The 21,314-nt window shown below is 32.9% G+C and overlaps 1 protein-coding gene across 1 annotated transcript; it reads left to right on the forward strand.

Annotated features, from left to right (window-relative positions):
- The first annotated feature begins 3,630 nt into the window (after positions 1-3,630).
- On the forward strand, positions 3,631-21,071 carry LOC110021911 (signal peptidase complex catalytic subunit SEC11A-like). Its single transcript, XM_020720621.1, has 8 exons — positions 3,631-3,845; positions 4,142-4,254; positions 9,064-9,135; positions 12,443-12,478; positions 14,584-14,629; positions 19,449-19,536; positions 19,610-19,667; positions 20,809-21,071. The coding sequence occupies exons 1-8, from the start codon at positions 3,767-3,769 to the stop codon at positions 20,857-20,859; spliced, it is 543 nt and encodes a 180-aa protein (XP_020576280.1). The 5' UTR covers positions 3,631-3,766; the 3' UTR covers positions 20,860-21,071.
- The last annotated feature ends 243 nt before the right edge of the window (positions 21,072-21,314 follow it).

A 21,314-nucleotide genomic window follows, 5' to 3' on the forward strand; every position in this document is an offset into this window, starting at 1 on the left:
GAAAATGAGAATTTTCCACACATCCTTCATTAGGAAAAATTTAAAAATGTGATAAAAAACATAGGATCATAATAATAAAGAAGTATTGAATTTAGTTTCTAAAATACACAAAAAATCAAAATTAAAATCTGTAAGAAAGTTTTTGCTATCAACTAAACAGGTTTCACTATTAAACCCTCTCACATTCCAACCAGCTAACGTAGGATAAAACATACAGTAGTCAAAAAGAAAATAACAAAGAAACAAATCATCTAGATGCACCATTCTTACTTCTAATAGAGACATTAGAAGTAGAAGAATTGCTAATAAAAACATTTTTGATAATATTTATAACATTAAAATTAGAAAATTTATTCACAACCATATCGTTGCCTTGAGAAGTAGTTTTGATAGCAACTCCATAGTTAACCTTAACAACATTATACTGAATAGCAATGTTGTTAGAAAGAATAAGAGCATGTAAAAAAGCATTATTTCTATTAACACCATTTAAAACATTGTCCTGAGAGGCCTTCCTCAAAACAATATCAAGAGGATTAGAAAGGGATGTAATAAAGAACCTGAATTTACATCAAATGATACCTCAACATTAACAACATTATTTAAATTAGAGATCAAGAGGATTAGAAAGGGATGTAATAAAGAACCTAAATTTACATCAAATGATACCTCAACATTATCAACATTATTTAAATTAGAGTTGTTAATATCAATAGTTGATTCATTAATGACATTGAATAACATCGAAAAAATTAAGATGAGGAGGAATAGAAGTAGAGTTTAGAACCTGAAGTTTATTAGGTCCTTGAGAAGACCTAATATTATTAACATATTTACTTCTATAAATATTATTTCCCACAGGATTCAATCTAGAATGATTACTTCCTCTCAAATTAGAATTAACAATAACAGGTAGAGAAAAAGATTTTAGACAGTTAGAGGGATTGTGAGAAAACATAGAGCAAACATCACAAGAATCTGCCTTTCATTCATAAACAATAGGAATACCAGATTCTTTATTTTTAAAAAAAATAATAATATACTTAAGAAGAAGAGGTGAATCTATATTAATTTGAACGTTCAACCTAGCATACGATAACATCAAACATTTAATTGTCAAAGAATCAACCCCAAGGGGTCTGCACATCTTACTAACGATTTTAGAAATCCCATTTTCAGTCCAAAAAAACAAAGGAAGATTTGGGGATTTAACCCATGGTTTAAAAATTACAGATCATTTTTTAAAGATAAAATGTTTTCTACAAATGAACTAAGGACTAGTAGATAAAATCATATCAAGATTCCTCAAATGTGTAAATTTAACAAGAAAAAAAAACCCTTAGATAGAGAAAGAAGAGCAGCTAAACCCTTCAGTTTCTAGATCTTACCAATCAATTGAAGGAGGTTCTCATAAAAAAGCCTTCTGCCTAAAACTTAACCTACCAACACATGATCCAAAGGTTCGGATCTAGCCTCAACCTCATAAGCAAGAAAGTGATCTTATCATATGCACAAGGAACATAAGAAAGATCAAACCCACCGGAGTTAGAGAGATTAGAAGTAACTAAACCCTTCCAACTTAAAGGTTATGCAAGAACATGAGCCAAACAGGGCAGAGATGAGCGGAATGGAGGAAAAGAAGAAGCCATTTAAAAAAACAAAGTAGGAGCAAAGCCTCTAAAATCCTAACCGAGATCAAAATGGATAAAAAGGAAGAGAGATTTGAAGATTTTCCCAAGCTAAAGGGAAGAATCATGAAAAAATTAAAATTAGACGAAGAAACCCTTGAGTGTTTAAAAAGGTTGCCAGAGCTCTCATGCTCGTCAATTCTTTCTCATATCTTTCCCTTGCTATTTCCTTCTTTGCACTTTAACCCCTAACCGTTTGTCTTCTCCCCTCACCTCACTCTCACTCTTTGTTTCTCTATTTCTCTTTCTCATCTTGTTATACTTAGTTCACATAATTGCACACAGGTAATTGAAAAATATGATTGAATATTTTTAATTTAGTGTGAGTTTAAAGTTGACATAAAATAGATATTTAGTCCATAAATATAAATTGTTAAATTCAATCCTAAAAATAAATAAAAAATCACAGATTTTTCATTTTGAACCATTACGAAGCTTCCATCCAAAATATCAATTCTCCCACGCCTTTTATGTAAATTTATCTATCCTAACTCTGCTATTTCTATAAAATTTGACTACATATATCTGAACTAAAAAATCCAGTGAATTATCATTTTCAAAGCATTATCTCAAATAAAATCAAACAAAAGGAAATAAAAGAATAAATCACAATAAATCATTACTACAAAATTTAACTTGATTATATGTTTTCTTTTTGAGTTAAACTTAATCCTAAAAATTGAACTTATATAATGCATTAGCACAACTTTCATGTTTTAAATTATTTACAAGCAAAGTAATATATCAAATAACTCAAACTACAAATGATGATTAAAAAATAATTTATATGAGCCATGTTAGCACAATGAAAATGAGGCGGTATATAGTTGAACATCGAGGTTGGTGAAGTGAGAAGATTGAGAGCTTAAGTGATCCGCAGTGGATGCATAGAATAGTGGTTGGTACTCGAACACCAATTGTAGGTGGATGAAAATGCTAAAACAAATGAGGATAATTGGGGGACGAGATGAGGACGCAAATTTACCCAGAGATTAATGTCAGAGGAAGCTTGTGTGACGCGGGGACATTACAATAGATTGAATTCAAACGTAAAGAAATGGGAAATAAGGGCATAAGGTTGGGTCAATAACATTTTATAATTGCATCCAATTACCAATCAAGTTGTCGCAAAATAATACAAATATCATAGCACATATCAAAAAGTAGAGAATTTTAAATTTGTTTTCCATGAGTATTTACTCATACCATCATTTATTCTCAATTTCTTATGATGAATATAATGTATACTATCATTCTCCAAAACTATAATAAAATTATTTGTGTATTAAGATATTTATGCTCCCACATATATTACATATTTGTTTGTTTGTTTGTTATAAGTTATATGAGGTTGTTTTGCAAAAACATCTTTACAAACTTCTTGGTTTAATCAACTTACTCAATCACACTTATTTGTTATATAATCAACTCATGCAATCATATTTAGAGTCCCATATCTCAATAACAGCTCATCCCAACCAATTAGCATTATGACATATCATACCTACAGAATTGATCAAATGGGTCATCAAATTTGTATATTGTATTTTTTAACATTATTGTCATCATATATTACTCGTATACTAATATAACACACATCATATTTTTACTTACATTTATATATTATTGAGCGAATTGTTTATATTCAACTTCTATATTGCCTTCAGTTGATTACTTTGAAACATGAAGTTCATAATAATTTCTATTAATGCTACTTCCGCCACTTCATAGTCAATTCATTGCATTTATGTCATGCTTTCAACTTAGAAAATAAAACTATAAGGAATGATAGAGAGGATATATTTCACATAAATTCCAACAAATATGACCCTTTGATAGAGACTAAATTGATAAGACTTCAATAATGTTGATTGAGCTAAGATGCACTATTCAAATATTAACTTATACCATATCATTTATAGCATAACAAGTATCTACTACTTATTTTAGCAATGGATATAATGTCATAATGACCTCTATGCATATGAGACAAGGAGGCGAGATCGAAGCCGCAGCGCCCGCGAGGTCGATCTGCGAGAAGGCATAGAGAGTGAGGGCGTAATACGAAGAGCAGAACGATGGGGTGGATTGGGGACAACTTGGAGTCCATCCGTTCTTTACAGATCCGGCAAGTCCTGACACAAGCTGTGAGCCTAGGTCCTTTCCTTTTATCTTCCCCTTTTACTCATGAGACTGTGATGAATGCTCCGGATTATGATTTTTAGGGTTTTTGCTGTGAAGTAGATATAGTTTGTTAGGTGATCCATTATTTTATCCCCCTGTTTTTTGGTCGCTGTTGAATTTGCCATTGTCAAAGACGCACATAAGCTTATAATTTTCCTTTCCTTAGGTTAGAAAGTTTAATTGGTAAAGATCGTTGTTGGTTGATCTCAGTTGTTTCCTAGTTTATCGAAATTACGTTGGCAGTGATGGATTATCATCCGTGTACGCAGGCATGATTGTAACTTCGGCGCTGATAATATGGAAGGGGCTTATGTGTGTTACCGGAAGTGAGTCCCCTGTTGTTGTAGTTCTCTCTGGAAGCATGGAACCGGGGTTCAAGAGGGTGAGTTTCACTAAGCTTTGTATTTTGCTGTTATTGAAATATTGGTTGAGCATTCATTTATGGAAATATACTTTTTTTGCTGCAAAATGATATGAACTTATGTAGGGCAACAAACCTGTATCTCTGAAGCAAGTGTAAAATCACTCTACAAGGATGCTGTTTTAGAGACTGTTTCAGTTCTTATTTTTTTTGTGGTGGATGACATTTTAGCTAAATATAGGATACCTTGTGTACAGATATCTTAATCAGAAAAGATTATGGAAATCAAAATAAGGCCATTGAAATGATCCTGAAGGGGAGAGGCACAAATTTTTTCTGCTCTGATGTTGGTCACCAACTTTCTCGCCAAACTTGCAGCAACAATTCTACTACTAATATGCAACCTCTTATTTTGTTTCATTGTGGATGCAAATTGATATTAGAGACATATGTGCTAAATGCTTCCGATGTAGAAGCATCAAAATTAAATCAAATCAATATTTCCTTGAAAGGTTCAAGGAACTATCTTGACTGAATTGGCTTAGATTTGTGACAAATTAATTTTTTGTTCTTGGGCATTTTAACCCAAGCCTACTTAGAGATGAGAAATGGAGTTTTTGGGTTGACTGTTTGAACTCAAACCAATGTGCTAGTTCGTACCAACATTTGTGTTAGGAAGTTATTTACATAGTGCATGGAGCTTCAAAATGGTACTAGATCCAACACAAATCGATACTGACTTTCATTATGGATCACACTGTTGCTCTCAGCTGTGCACAATTTGTATGGAAATGTGTTCTCATCGCTCATATTGTCTATCTTTTTTATTTTTAGGACTTATTCACATTATCTGCTAGATCAATAATGGAATTTAAATTTGAATATTTTGAATATCACTTCAGACTCTTGAAAGTCTACTTTTGTGGACTATTTTTGTGAATTTTTGGATCGCAAAGGAAACATTCCCTTTCCCCCTTATGGAGTTTGTGCCTAGCAGCCCATGCTGGTGAAGGACTCAGGTTACCCTTATATTGCCCTATTTGATTGATTTTGGGTCATTGTTATTTATTGACTTATTTTGATTAATATGGATTTTTAATATTGATGTTATTTATTAACTCAAATAATGACTTCCCTTTATGTCATTTTTTAAGTTGATGAAATTATTAATTGGGTTATGGAGGCTTAAGTTCCTTGGGCCATATTCCGTAGAGTTATTGAATTAAAACTATTTCCAAGTTTTAGAACATTAGTTTACAATCGGATATGAGAGGGGATCATTGTTGAAGACACTGGTGAAACTATAATGCAATAGGATTTTGAGACAAACCTTGTTCCTAGAAACCATCACAAGCATGCGCTGAAGTGTTCTCTGTTTGGATATTTATGAGCTTGGCAAATGGTCTTGTATCATTGTAAGTATAAAAAATTGCCTGTGTGCATGGAAGTTGAATTCAAGGTGGCAATAGAAAATTTTTAGTTCTCTCCTCTACACGTTATAGCCACTCTCTTGTTCTTTGTATGCTATATTCCATGGTTCTTTTTGAGAATTAATATTTGGTTGGTACTTTTTTCAAAATGTTTTTCGTGGGCATATGGAGCACTTGTTTTTGCAAGGAATCATGTTAATTCTTGCTGCACCTAACGTTGGACATACCATTTTGTAGGATTGTTGGTGAAATTTTGTCATGCTCTATGACATGCTTTTGGGAAACTAATATGGCGCCTCATCTTTGAAGCACCTTTTCTCAACCCCTTTCTATATTTCATTCAGCATATTTCATTAATTAAGATTATGTTAAGATTAACATTTCCATTGTAAGATTGCTATATTTTTTTTTCTTTTTAGGCGAATATGTTGAGTTTTTTTATATAACGTGTGATGGTGTAATTGTTTAATATGTATATGACAACATTTAACCTCAGTCAATGCGAATATATGAACACTTAAAGTTGGTCGGTCTCATAACAAATTGATTTGTTTTTCACTGCAATCTGCAATTGGTATGATTCACTCTAGGAATTAGAATATTGTAGATTTAAGGCTTACTTGCACTTATACCTTGTGTATGTCCTTATTTAGAAGCCAAAGTACTATACATAATTACATCATGAGAACTCCAAGCTAATAGCGAGAAAAAGGTTGTTTAAAGTCATGCATTGTTAAATTTTTATCATCATATTTGTCAACCCCAAAAATAAGGATAATCTAACTATTTTATTGTCATTATAATAAACATTATTCATCACCATAATTAGGCTTGACTATTTGGATAAACTTTTTGCATCCTTTGTTTAACCCAATCGGTATTTATTATTTATGCAAGTGTTTTTTTACAACCTGTAGCCAATCACAGTTATTCTCTTCTTGCTCTTTCCCATGCCCTTTACATGATTTTAAATGCCTACTGCAATATTGATATACCTTCTGCTTAGTGTGTGATATGCCCGAAAAACATAACCTTGTTTTATACTAGCTTGTCTTGGTCGGTGCAAGCCAAAATCTCTCAATTACCATTCTTCTCAACATTCTCATTTATAGCTAAATCATACTGTTTAAGCTTTAGTAAATTTTTATACCAGCTATTGTTACACATCACATTCTCATTTATGTCATATTTCCATCTTAATATTATCATTCTATCACATTTAACAATTTTATTTGTTTTTATTAAACATTCACACTGAATATTATACAGTTTGAAAAAAGTAGAATTTTTTATTTTGTTAACATGTTGATGGATGAATAGGAATGCATGAGCATTCAAGGTTTACATCTGGTAAACTAATCTCACGCCACTGTTTGATAAAGTTGATTTCAAATCTCTTAAATCAATTGCTTAGAGAATAATATGCCTCTTTCAATTTTTTGTATTTAGTTAGCTACACTATTTCTATTTTCTAATATTTCATGTAACTGTTGCTTTCCTCCTTTCCCCTCCTCTCTTTCTCTCTATGCCTACTTCCTCTATTTCCCATCATTTACTCTGGTTGCTCTTGACTGTCATCTTAATCTTTTTCTTCTTCTTCTTCGCCTCATGCATTTAGTGTCGACTGTCGAAGCATGAACTATAATGCGACATACAACACAGATTCATAAGCATCATGCAAAATCTTTCATTTAGATTGCATCCTTTTATTATTTTATCAATCTTTTTTTTATGCTAAAGTTTTTGCAAAGTTCTCGTTCATTTGGTGAGAAAATTCAAAGCTAAAATATATTAATGCTTTATAATATAAGAATAAAAATATACTTCAAAGAACAATTTATTTAGCTAGTAAAAATTATTGAATTAAATTGTAATTATATATTATTAATATTATATATTCTTATTTAGCTAGTAAAAATTATTGAATTAAATTGTAGTTAATATTATATATTTTCAACTTGTCACACGATTAGAAAAATATTATATGAAAACATTTTTAAGAATTATATGTATCTGAAATATTATCGAATGAGAAATAGTAATCACCGTTAAAAAAGATTCATATTATATTTGTTTGATGCCACATTATTTGTATAATATTGATCTCATTTGAATGCAACGATAGCACAACGTCGAACAAGCCCTCTATCCCACTAAGTGGGGTCAGCAAATTAATCTAATTTGACTATATTGAAAAAAATTCAGTAAGTATAATCAGTCGGATACTAGATTAGAACTATCACCTTCTAAACTCAAGCAATTTGATAACAGATAATTTGTGTTAAATCATCTGTCAAAATTTTTTTCGTAGTGTATAAATACAATCCAAAGTGTTAAATGAAAAATAAACTGACGTATATAGAGATAATTTTCAATTTAATTAGCTTAGCTCTTTATTTCTTTTCTACTAAAATTATATTTGCTCTTACGATCATGAAGGATTATCAAAGATTGCAACGAAGCAATAACCTAATCCTATTTGTTTACTTGATGGAATGTGGGAGAATATTTTAATGGATATTCAGGCTAAATATCTGGAGGTCTAGTCATTGTAATTAATAAATTTATTGAATGGCTGAAAATTTTTCTTGTGAATTTTTAAATGATTTTTTTTGTTGTAGTATGGATTTTAGAGGAAAATTGTATTAGTGTGAATGTTTAGCCCATTGGAGTATCTCAAAGAGAGTCAGTAATAGAATCAACGGCCTATGCATAACTCTAATGGTGTAATTGGTTTCCCACTCATTTGCAGAAAAGTGTTGCATTGAAACTCATTAAAGACTATCCCCTGAGCCTCTTCTTCCTTCAATTTTGGGATTATATAGATTCTATTGAATCAGATTCCTTAAAGAGGGATGCCATGTCCTATTAATTACGCTATCAAATTTTATCCTCTTAAAGAAGATGCATGTAAGCGTCACTCTCAGTTCATGCGTGGCATTCAACAGGAATTAGCTAGACATGGTCTTTCTTGCTCTAAGGTGTAGATATTGTGCATGCAATTAGACAAAAGCGCATAAACAATCCTAGACTTGTCAGGTTTTGTAAGAAAAGTTGGCAGGATAACTGATTTGCTTGGTTTAATTTATAATTGTTGCTGCTAAAATTAACTATGTAGTGGCATTCTATTCAAATTGAATTGCTTTGAGTGGATGGAGATTTAAAGCCCGCTTGAGGGGGAGCTTCCTTGATTCTTAATGTAGCAGGGGATTGCTCGTCTGATTGTAGATTGCCTTTAATTAAATGATTTTCTTAAACAAAATAATTATTTCTTTTGTTTAAATAACTGTCTGGAATAATAAATTTAGATGTTTCTTGTATGTTTGATTATGTAGCAAGGTTTTATCTATGTCCCTTCAACGATGTTTTTGCAATTAAATGAAGCTATATATTATTGCAGGGAGATATACTGTTCCTGCACATGAGCAAAGAACCTATTCGCGCTGGAGAAATTGTTGTGTTTAATATTGATGTAAGTCATATGATGGTTCTTTTATGCACTGAATTCACATTTACACATTGTCCTGAATTTATTCAATCTTGTTATAGCTTATTATGTTGAATTTAAATGTAGATAAAATTTTCCATTTATTATAAATTATCTCATATATTTGAGAATGATTTGCCCTTTTTTTCTTCTTTCTTCTGGCTATGGATTCATTGTTGTCTATTAATTTACTAAAAAAATTTTGGCTAATGATTTTTATTCTTCGACCCCACTTAGTGGGAAAAAAGGCTTGTTGTTGTAATGACTTCACGTGCTTTATTATTTTTCCAAGTTGCTTATTTTTAACCCATACCATCTTGCATTACTTTTTTACTAAATTTATCATTTTGGAAAAATATTTTTCTGTTTTCATTGGAGTAATTGGTATATGATGAGCGCATTGGTTCACACCATGTCTAAAATATTTTGTAATTAATAATATGCATGTGCAGCTTCGTAAAACTACCATTTTTCAAATGATGGGCTATTTTGAAGTTGTAGATTGTTCTTTTCAAGTTGGATTCATTTCATATTTTGAAAAAGTTTTCTATAACAGCTAATGATTGGATTGTTGAGTAGTAAAAAACTTTTTGAAAAGCTCAATTGAGCGTTGAAATCTGGCAAAACTAGAATGAATAAATTAAGAAATGATTATATTAAAAGATGAATCAAGTAACATTTATTAAAGATAAGTAAATAGGCTTAGGTCACTTGGTCATGCATTACAAATTATAGAAAATACATCTATTAGATGTGTTGATAATTTTTTTTTGTCAAGGATTAGAAAGATGAATGTGTGGACCTAATGTAAATGGCTAGAAGTTGCTCAAAATAATCCAATATGAATATATTTATTGGATATGTACCATGAAAGATAGACAAAAGTGCCTATTAGATGCACATACAAAATTGTTATCAATGGCATGGTTTAAAATTCACCTATTAAGGGTATGATGTTATTATTATTATTTTTTTCCCTGGCTCTGGGGCGCTGTAAACCAGCGCCATGACGCTAAGCTCTCGGGTTTGGGAACCATTTCTTCACATCTCAAATGTTGTAGTTCCGATTAGATAGCACTGATGTGTTATCTCTTGCGTTGCCATGCCAGTTGGCCTGTGCCTAAGTGCGGTTTTCTGGGTTTCTTTTGCTAGGATACATTGCTTAGGCACTACCTTGATTTCCTTAACTCTTCTCCATTTCTTCTTATGTAATAATTTCCTTCCATACACATCACACTTAGTAATAATAAACCATAAAATAATATGATTTTTACTTAAAAATTAAATTTATTTCCTTATGATTTAATTCACTTAACACAATTAATAATAACATACGTAATTAAGTATATTTCATAATATATTATATATAAAATATAAATTCATTAATATAATATGTTGATTGTAATATATGAATAAATGTAATTTTAGCGTGAATCCAAGCTATACAAATTGTTTTCATTTGAAGCAGATGGGTTTGGAAAGGGGTCTGATACATTTTGCTTTGCCAGGCATCATGCCACGCCTGCTTCAAGTTAAGACAATATGGCTACTAGTTAAAGATATGCGATAAGGCAATTTATCTCTAATTACAGACTATTATCTTGGAAAGTGCTAAAAACTAATACGGTAGCTTTTATGGTAGATTGACGACTCATTTTGAAAAGCAGGAGAAGCTCTAAAATTAAATGAGGCCAGCAGTAATTCATCTTTACAACAATGGTGAAGAGAAATATTTTGTGATAAGAGTTGAACTGGACCAAGTTCTGGGATGGGAATGGCTGGACTTTCATCTTTTGTTATGCGATTAGCAATTTACATTTGGTTGACTAATTGAGCTACTCTACTAGTGAGTTATATGCTAAAAATGGAAGGTCTCAGTTGAAGCCTAAGAGTGCATCGAGAACTCTACAGGTGGCCAAATATCCTCTCAGTAACAAGCGCTTATAGAAACTATTGCCCTAAATGGTTTACCCACCAGACATGGTGTGAAGCCCTAAGATTCACCTATTAAAATAATGTTAACAATTACATTGAATCATTTATAATCCGGAGATTTTCAAACAAAGAGTAGAAAATGCAATTTTCTTTGGCAAGGTAACTGAAAAAACTAGTTCATTGGTTTGTGGACAATAAGCTTTTTGATGTTTTTTAGAGTTTGCTTTCTCTCCCTCTCTCCATCTGAATTTATCCAAAGGTTGGCCTTTCACTGCTATTGTTGAAGGCATGATACTTTTGCATGTCGTCTTTTTTGCATATGAAATAATTTTGAGGTGTTGTTACTTTCTTTTCATAGAATGGTTGGAATTTTTGAGGTGTTGTTACTTTCTTTTCATAGAATGGTCGGAATCCCTTAAAACACACACACACACACACACATTTTGTTTTTATTCATGTATGTATTTGTTTAAAATCATGTGGATTGCAGCAATATGCCATGCAAACAAGCCAAGTTACTGTATTTTGAGTTTTAATGCATGACTAGAAGATAGTTGCATGTCATGTTGTGCGTGAACAAAACATTGAAGTTTCAATTTGTTGGAGATATTCTGTGGCTAAGCAAACTTAGAGGCACATTTACCTTTATATTGAAATTTAGTAGAACTTTAGGTGCAGAGAGTTGAAACCTTTTGAATAGTTTGATTGCAAATACCTCTGTAATAGCTACATATACCTTCTTAATATTTTTTATTTGAAAAATATCATTTTTGATAAGTTGAAATAAAGTGTGGTTGATTTTGAAAACACTCAAAATATCTTGAAATTATTTTGATTGTTTTTAAAAATACGTTGGTTTGTTCTTAAAAAAAAAGATAAAAACATGTAAAGAATATACCATGCAAAAAAAAAAAATAATAATAAAAAAATAGATATATAAATAAATAAAAGAACAAAAAAAAAAGATCCCAAACAAGATCTCAATCAATATGGAGTGGCTTTTTAGTATGGTCTAGGATGAGTTTGACTGTAGCTTCAGGATGTATTCAAGTTTTCATGGTTTAATTATTTTCCTATGGTATCATATGGAAGTCTTAATTCATGATCATACATTTGAATGTCAGTCTTCTGTTACGTTAATTATATCTTAAATAAGTGAAATAATGACTAATATAAATAAACTTTATAATAGTTTTATACTTTTAAAGCAACGGAGGCTATTAGCTATCTTTGATTTTTGTTTTCGATGTCTCATTGAACTCTATAAATGATTTATTTTTTATTTTTTATTTTCTGCGGTGCTTTATGTGGTAAGAGACCATTCTTGTGATTCTAATGGGGCTTTGCACCTATGCAGGGACGTGAGATTCCAATTGTTCATCGTGTGATCAAGGTATCCTCTTGCCTATTGTACTCTATAAATGTCAATTCATGCAAATTGTTCTGAAATCTCATTAGTAGGATATCTCTATTTTGTTTACTTTCTCAGCTTTAAACCAATGGGTTCTATAAACAAGTGGTAATATAGAGGGCAGTTAGCTGTTGATGTAAATTGAAGACTTGTGCTTTTCTGTGATAGCTCCTGTTTAATATAATCAGCCATGAATGACTAGAGTACCCGTAAAACTTATCCCCCAAATTATCAACGCATGGCTCATGATGATTGGGAATCTAAATGAGTTCTTTTTTGATGTCATCTTTTTTTTTTGTTGTCTTTAGTTTTTTTTTTTTATGATATAGTTGGCTGGCTCAGGAGATTATTAGCCTTTTCCTTGATCTTTAATTCATATTTCCTCCGTTTTCACCTACCAACTATTTTTTCTTTTCTTTTTTTTGTTCTATTCCTTGTGGAGTTATGCTGGATCGATTTAAAAAAAATAAGAAGTGAAATTAGTAGAAGAGGGATAAAAAGGGAATAAAAATACAAATTGTCACCTTTCATCAAAAAATTGAGGGCGCCAAGCAATTACCTGTGGTGAAATTAAAGTGGCTCTTTTGCCTTTAAAATAAATATGAAAGGTTTTGAACTTATCCTTCTATTTTTGTAGCTTTCAAATGCTTTTGTGTAGCTTTATTATAAGGTCATGTATGTTGATTTTACATCTTGAAAAGATTGCTGACTATGCGTCCTAACAAGGGTGGATTTCTTTGGGTCTTTTTCAGCACCACCTCTGAAATTACCGGTTTACCTTGCTCCTTGTGGTGCTGGTTGAATTCTAATAAGGGTTAACTTTTTTATATTTGACTTGCTATTCTTCTTGTGTCATTTGCTTGAATCTGACGCGGGCGTCGCCGGAATCGTGTCCCTGCACCTGGACCGAACTGCTCCAAGATTCTAAGGCACCAGCCGGCCTTCTAAGCCAAGGAACCGCCATCCAATTGGAGTGAGGCCACTCCTTATTATCTAGGGCATATATATGTTGCTTTGTCATGTTAGGTTTTCAGCTTTTGTCGTGTGTTTGTTCGGGACTGCCGCAGGAGTTTCTCTTTTGCCTTCGAGAGTTGTGTTCAAGGGATTGAGTAGTGCTCAGGTTTGTATGTCACTCCCGAGGTGATGTTTATCCTTCCTCTACTCTTCCGCATTCTTCCTGCATCTCTCTCTGTCTCCCTTCACACCCAAATTGCCAGCCTCATCGCTGCCGTCACTCTCGATCTCCCTTATCTTGCCGCCGCTGCCACTGGACTGCAATCTCCACTGCTGTTCACACTGCTAGCTGCCTTCTCCTTGCAGCCGCAACCTTCCTCCCTGCTGCCATTACCCAAGAAAGACATTCCACGTCAATCTCTGCTGTTTGCTTTCTGTCTGGAACCTGGGAAACTGCCACTTTGCTGTTTTCTACTTACCCTCCACCTTTTTCCATCTTCTCGCCGCCTTCCAAACTCTCGCCAACCACCCACCACTGCTGTCCCTCTCGATCCAACCCTAGTTTGAGTTTATTTTGTTGTTTGTTGCAATTTCAGATTTCATGTTGTGTCGTCGTGATTTAATATTTGAATTCAGAGCAATATATTGGCTTTCTCCTGCTCTTTGGTTAAACTCCGGTATCAGAATCAGCATTTGGTTTGAAAGCTTGGAATTTGGAGTTTGCATCTAAATTTGCTGTTCCTGCTCTGTTTCGAGTTATTTTCTGCTGGCCTTGCTATGTATTCCTGACCTCACTTGACTAACTCTTTTATCCATGGAATAAATGTTAATGCCTCTTATTTTTCTTCTTAGCCATGCTGCGTCTTGTCTAAGAAAATTCCATTTTATTTCAAATCTCGTCTTTTTTCATATGTATAAGTTCTGTGACTTTTATTTTTGCGGTGGAGAAAATGTATTATTATTTCTTTGCTTATAATCTTCTCAATATTAAGAAAGTTCCCTTATATTTTAATTTTTGTTGTCGTTTTAATTTCTAGTTGAGAATATTCTTTTGTTATTTTTCTTGTGAAAAAGCCTGTTCTCTAATTGCTTTTCTTATGATATTTTAATCTGTCTTTTTGTTTTAAATCTAGGTTCATGAGAGGCAAGATACCGGAGAAGTGGACGTTCTCACCAAAGGTACCCAAATCGTCATTTGTATACTTTATAACATTAGACAAGCTAGTGGTTGAACCTTCAGCTAGTCTATGAACCTAACATAAAGAATAATCCTTCGTTATTTTATTCTGGAAATATATGATAGATTTTGTTCTTGATATGATAATATCATGTGCTTTTCATTTGTGGCCAAATGAAGGAGAATTTCCCTTAAAAAAAATGTCGTAGAATTTGTAAAATTTGGTTGTTATTCACTTTGGAGAATTGGAAACATAGGTTGCAATCTATCAGTTCTACCATTTTTCTTGATTTAGCCGAATTCATATTTATTTATTTTTAAAATTTTTAATATTAGTTATCCATCTTAAAATACTCATTTTATTACAAAATAAAAATACAAATATTGCTAGATATGCTTGGTGTCACTCAGTTGTTTGAATAAAATACATTTTTCATATTAAGATTTTAAATCTGAGGTTACCCACAAAGATGCTTTGGTTTCAAGAGTTTAGGATATGTATTATTTCATTTTTAGTTTCTTTTTCAGTTTCGTTTTATTTTTTGTAAACTAAAAAAAATCTTTAACGCAATCTAATTATCTAATTTACATTCATGACTATTGGAAAAAATTATTTGCAACAAGAGCAATTAATTAATGATAGCTTTATGGATAAACATGAGTTAGTACTAGTTATATGACTTCGTTTGCATAAATTTGGTTAAAAATGAATATCTTTTCTGACATCATTTTCCAAATAATTCGTGTTTGTTAACAGTGTGAACGTTTTTCATTTCTTTGCAAAAAATGTCAAACTTCTCATCTTATTCCATTGGCAGGACTTGTACAAAGATTCCGATTAAGCTGATTTTTTAATCTTGTAATGTTAGATCTGCTGGCTTGTCTTAGTGAAAAGGAGACCTCTATGCATGGCTAGAGGTCCAAGTATTGCAAACTTTGCCTTTGACAGTGGCAATAAGGGAGCGTGGAATTGATTGATTTTATGAATGATTTCATGGGTTTGTGGGTGAGGGCTGGGATGACTATATATATGGAGAAAACGGGTTGAGAAGGGTAATGATAAGAGACATTGAAAGGGATTTTACAAGGAAGAAAATTTTTGGTTTCTGACATATCTTCGACTCACTAAGAGAAGGATGATCAATCCTAAGAAGTCAAAGTAAGTTCATAATAAATTCTCCTACCACAAATCAAGATTAACATCTAACTGTAGGGCCAAGCGATATGGGACAGGAACCTAACAAGATAGAATACACTTTTATTTAATATATTTGTTTATAAATTAACTTAAAACTCTAAAAATGATGTTCATGCCTCTTCAATTTGACACCTCATAGATTGAGGCGTATGCCTCAGACAAGTGCCATGAGGCATATGAGGTATACCCCTCATGGTGAAATTTCCTAATAGGCGTTAATGTGCAAATTTAAAGAATGTATGTGCAATTTAGAATTTATTTTTTATGGAGTATTTTTAAAATTTTTGTGGATAGAGGTATGCATTTGGCAGATTTGGTTGCTTATTATTTGCTTTTTGTTCTACAAAGTGGCAAACCAAACCAAACTTCCACTCAAGGCTAGGCCTAATCAACAGTTTGGTTTTGTCTCCTTAATTGGAAACTGAAATATTAATCTGTATTCTATAATTGTAATTTAATATTCATAATGCATCATCATGCGGAAACAATTAACTTTCAAATAAGATTAGTTTTGGCATAATTTCTGATTGATTGTGGGCTTAATCTAACATCAACTCAACTTATTTTGATTGATTTTAGGATAGGCAATCACAATTTTTCAACTTTGAAGGTCATGCCACTCATCCAAGTGTTTTTGCTGGCAAAGGCAGCTTTGAGATCCATAATTCATATACGACATTCATTATTAGGGCTTGCTTTTTTTTTTCTGGTTTGGGTTTATTTGGTAACAAAATCAGCCCAACAGAAGTCTATGCTGTAACAAAAATAAATTAGGTGCTGAAAACTATGCCAGCCACACCAATGAACACTTCTGATTGAAAAGTATTCGTTGATTTCTTTGGTTCATATAAAACGACGGATGCTCTCCCTTATGATGATTATTAGATTTTTTTATTGGAAAAGCCAATAGTGCACCTCTTTGAGAAATTTATTTGGATTAGTTGGAGTTATGCTGCAAGGACATGTAAAAGAATTGTCACACACACACACACACACACACACATATATATATATATATAGACGCCGCTGATGTTTCGAATGGGCGATTTCGGTCGTCTGAGATTCAGTCGTGTATGATTCAGAAGAAATCGAAGGAATAGGCCTTGCATCTCATCGATACTCAGCTTTGCCTGTTTCGTCTGTTCGCTTGTTTCGACGCTGAGCATCCTGTCGGCTTGCATGCGTTGTCGTTTGTTTCGATGCTGAATTCTACGACTTCTTCCTCTCCCACTTACGGACTCAAACACAACAGATCTTGTCTCCTCCGATTCCCCTCTTTCACACGACGCCACAGCCCTAACAGCGGCTCGCAACTACGACTCCTCTCCTCTTGACAAAGCCGCAGAACTCCTGTCACCTGTCAGCTCGCCTTTTTCTAGCGGCTCGCCTAGTCGTTTTGGAGATGGTCTTGACGTTCGTTACTATGCCAATGCACTTGCCGACGACTTTTCTATTCCCGCTCGTGCTCCTCTTTCAGGTCCTGAGTCTAGTTTTTATATTGGCAAGTCCTGCAATATTTCTCAATCTTTTCACGACGATCTTGAAGGTGGTGGTGATCACACTTTCATTAAAAAACTTGGAAAAAAATGGGAAGTTTGCTCTTATTCTCACTGAGGTTGAAACCAACACTCTCTCATCCTCTTGGCGTTTTGTTCTAGTGGGGAAATTCCTTTATGGTCACCTAAAATTGAAGATCATTCGGAAAGAGTTTGATGCTATGAAGCTATTAGACAGTTGAAATATTGGATTACTTGATGGACGACATATACTTATTCAGTTATCTCATGATGCCGATTACACTCGCATTTTTTCTCAAAAAGTTATCAAGATCGACAACTATTTTATAAAAATTCTGAAGTAGACTGTCGATTTTGATCCAAAAGCGGAGTCTCATATCATTCCTGTTTGAATAAAGTTTCCAGGGTTAAAATTACATCTGTTCAACTTTGAAATTCTCTACTATTTAACAACTGCTTACGGTAAGCCTCTCAAGGTTGATAGTCCTACGCTTGCTATCACAAAACCCTATGTGGTTTTTTGTGTTAGTTGAGAGAGATATCCCTCAACCACCTCTAAATGAGGTATGGATTGACACCACTCACAATGGATATTGACAATAGTTTGAAATAGAACCACACCATTTTTATTGCTCTCATTGTAGTATGTTTGGCAACAACTCAACTATTTGCTATCTGCTTGTCAAGTTGTAAGTTCCCTATTGTCTGGGGTTCGATTCCTCCTGGTGGAGGGTGTGGTACTCGAATTTTTTCGATTCCCCCTGGTGGAGGGTGTGGTACTCGAATTTTTAGGCCTATCGAGGATGACCGAGGTTCGTATAATAGCCTCTGCCCATTTCTTTTTATTTTGTGTGTGTGTGTGTGTGTGTGTGTGTGTGTGAACTTAGCTATCCTTAAGATAAGAGCAGTATTTCTCATGTTCAAATTTCAAATGATTGAAACTATTAGAAACCCAACTTCATGCAATTTTCCATTATTTTTTTAGAGCTCTAGACGTTCAGAGAGTTCATTGATTGTTTTAATAGCTTGAGAAGAGATCTACTTTTTTATATAATAGTTTTCTAAACTGTCTTTTACTTTTTGTAACGGTTGTTTATAACATGTAGAGCATATTTGATTATTTTCATTGGTGTGATATTTGAAGAGTGTTTGCTTTTATAATGGCTATGTTTGACTATCATCATTTCTGACATAAGCTCGATCGTTGGTAAACTGTTGAAAATTTTGACCATTCAGTATTTTGAGGTTGTAGATCATAATGAATTCTGTTTTCTAGTCTATAAAAGAAGCCATAGAATATGGCCAGCATAAACGAAAGGAAAATCTACATGCATACAGCACAATTCTTATGGATTATATGTCAAACACCCAAAGTTTGATATTCATACTTATGATACCTCCATGTCATAAAACTATGCACGGAAAGGTGTATTTCACTTTTAAACAGACGGTGATGGTGCTACTTGTAAATATGAATGTGTAGGTGTTAGACGTGTAACACTCGAAAATAATATTAGAACTACTCTCCTCGTGAGAGGGAACAAGACCACATCAAGAGGAGAATATTCAATTATTCTGATATTCTAAAATAAATTCCAGTATAATGGTTATGATCAAGTTAAACTACTTTAATGCATATACCTATAAAACCCCTTTTAGATGCGGCAGGGACTGAAAATTAGCTTTTTGTAGAGTGTAGAATCTCTCCTCTGACATTGAACCTGTGACTGCCGTTCTACTCTTTTTTTTCAACCATGCTATCTTTTGTGTATTTGTCGTTGGACTGTTCGCAGTATTCATCCATCTATAAGATAGGAAGATTTACGTACATACCACTCAATTCCTATGTATTTACCTATCTAACACATAAACTTCAATTTTTTACGTACACACCACCTTATCAATGCATGAAAAGATGTATTTCACATTTCAAAAGTTAAATAGAGGTATTTTTAACGCAATATGAAAGTTTTGGGTGGTATAAATGCTTTAGATGTTATATATGTAAATACATAGAAATTGAGTGGTATGAATGTAAATGCCCATATAAGATTTCCGTTCTTATAAAATTTTTCAGTCAAACGTTATAGCTGACCCATTTTGCAGGTGATAACAATTTCGGTGACGACAGACTTCTTTATGCTCATGGTCAACTTTGGCTTCAGCAACATCATATAATGGGGCGTGCTGTAGGGTAAATAGTTTGATATTACTATATTATTCTCTTAGCTGCGTGGACCCTCCTTTAAAGCTATTTATGCTTATAGGTTCTTACCATATGTTGGATGGGTTACAATTATAATGACTGAAAAGCCAATTATCAAGGTATGGAATCATTCATAGAAGTTCATAATTATTTTGCAAGATATATTTTGTTTTTATTCTGTTTGAAGATGCCGACAGCCAGATTTGTAGTTTAGTTGACTTAAAATTTGATATTATATACTTGCCATTGGCTATTTTATTCTTGGAAGATTTACATATAAACCACTCAATTCCCAGGTCTGCACATATCTAACAACTAAACTTCAAACCTCAAATTTTTATGTACATACCACCTTACCCATGCATAAAGTCTTTCACTTTCTAAAAAGTTAAAATGTTTGTAGTTTTTATGTGGTATGAAGGATTGGGTGGCATAAATCTAAAAAGTAAAGTTTTGGTGTTAGATTTGTAAATACATGATGGTATATATGTAAATGCCCTTTATTCTTGTGCTTGTATTTTGTCCTAAATTTTCATACACTTACAAAAAAATTAATTATAATTGAATGCACATAAATTAAGCTGTGATTAGTCTGCCTTTGTTGTGATGTGAAGGCAGGGGATTTGATTTTGTTTTTACAAAATAAGCAAGGTTTTTTTAATTAAAAAATTTTCCATTAATGACATTCTACATCATAGAATGGTCTTGTTGCAACCCCCATCCTTGCTCTCATTTGTCCTTGGACCAGCTTGTTCTCTTTTTAAGCCTCTGGAGCATTGGTTGATGATTCACCGCTCAATTCCTATTTATTTACATATCTAACACCCAAACTTTACTTTTTACATTTATAACACTCAAATCTTTCATATCACATAAAAAATACCACTATTTTAACTCTTTAAAAGTGATATACACATTTTCATGGATGGTTAAAGTGGCATATATATAAAAATTGAAGTTTATGCGTTAGATATATAATTACATAAGACTTGAGTGGTATATATATTAAGTATATATAAAAATTGAAGTTTATGCGTTAGATATATGACATAAGACTTGAGTGGTATATATAGTAATCTTCCTAAGCAGTAATCCTTTTGCAAAAGCTCAAATAGGTCTTCCAACCGTTCGATAGATAGGAAATTACATGGGATTAGCAACATGCTAAATTTTTTCATCCAATTATCTAAAGAGAATATTTTTTCGACTTCTGAAGCTTTCCTTTCATAAAATACTGAAAATCTTCTTTCTGTGCTGCAGTACTTGCTGATTGGGGCGCTGGGATTGCTGGTTATAACCTCGAAGGAGTAGAATATATATTTTGCAGATTTACCCGGAATTGTTCTTAGAGCTTTGATTTCGCTCAGGCTGTTGTAAAACTACAAATTGCCATTTTGATGCATTACTGGATCATAGAAATAACTTAGATCCATAGATCTGATTTTGCACTTGAGGATGTTAGGGTGGAAACTATAATTTTATTAAAAATGTGGAAAGATATGCATTTTTTTTTTCTCTTTTTTGTTGATATTGCTTTAATTAAGGTTTCAGTACGAGGTAATTAATATTCCTTTCTATTTCTATGCTTTAATGGGATGCAAGTGAAGAAAAAGGGAAAATATTTGCGTACGTAAGACGTACGCAGAGCTGCGTACGTCGGGAGGTTATTTAGAGGGTATAGGGGGGTTATATTCGTGTTATACCCTCCTGTAATGTAACCTACAAATAAGTTTCGCGCTTCTGTAGTTCCGGTAGGTGCAGATAAG

This window comes from Phalaenopsis equestris, unplaced genomic scaffold (assembly GCF_001263595.1).
Source record: "Phalaenopsis equestris unplaced genomic scaffold, ASM126359v1 Scaffold000151, whole genome shotgun sequence".
In the NCBI taxonomy this organism is placed as follows: Eukaryota; Viridiplantae; Streptophyta; class Magnoliopsida; order Asparagales; family Orchidaceae; genus Phalaenopsis; species Phalaenopsis equestris.

What these genes read in the sequence shown, in the direction of transcription:
- LOC110021911 (XM_020720621.1), top strand. Translation starts at nt 3,767, where the DNA reads ATGGGGTGGATTGGGGACAACTTGGAGTCCATCCGTTCTTTACAGATC. An exon ending in GACACAAGCTGTGAGCCTAG is followed by an intron (nt 3,846 to 4,141) that starts GTCCTTTCCTTT and finishes CCGTGTACGCAG; the next exon opens with GCATGATTGTAACTTCGGCG. An exon ending in TGGAACCGGGGTTCAAGAGG is followed by an intron (nt 4,255 to 9,063) that starts GTGAGTTTCACT and finishes ATATTATTGCAG; the next exon opens with GGAGATATACTGTTCCTGCA.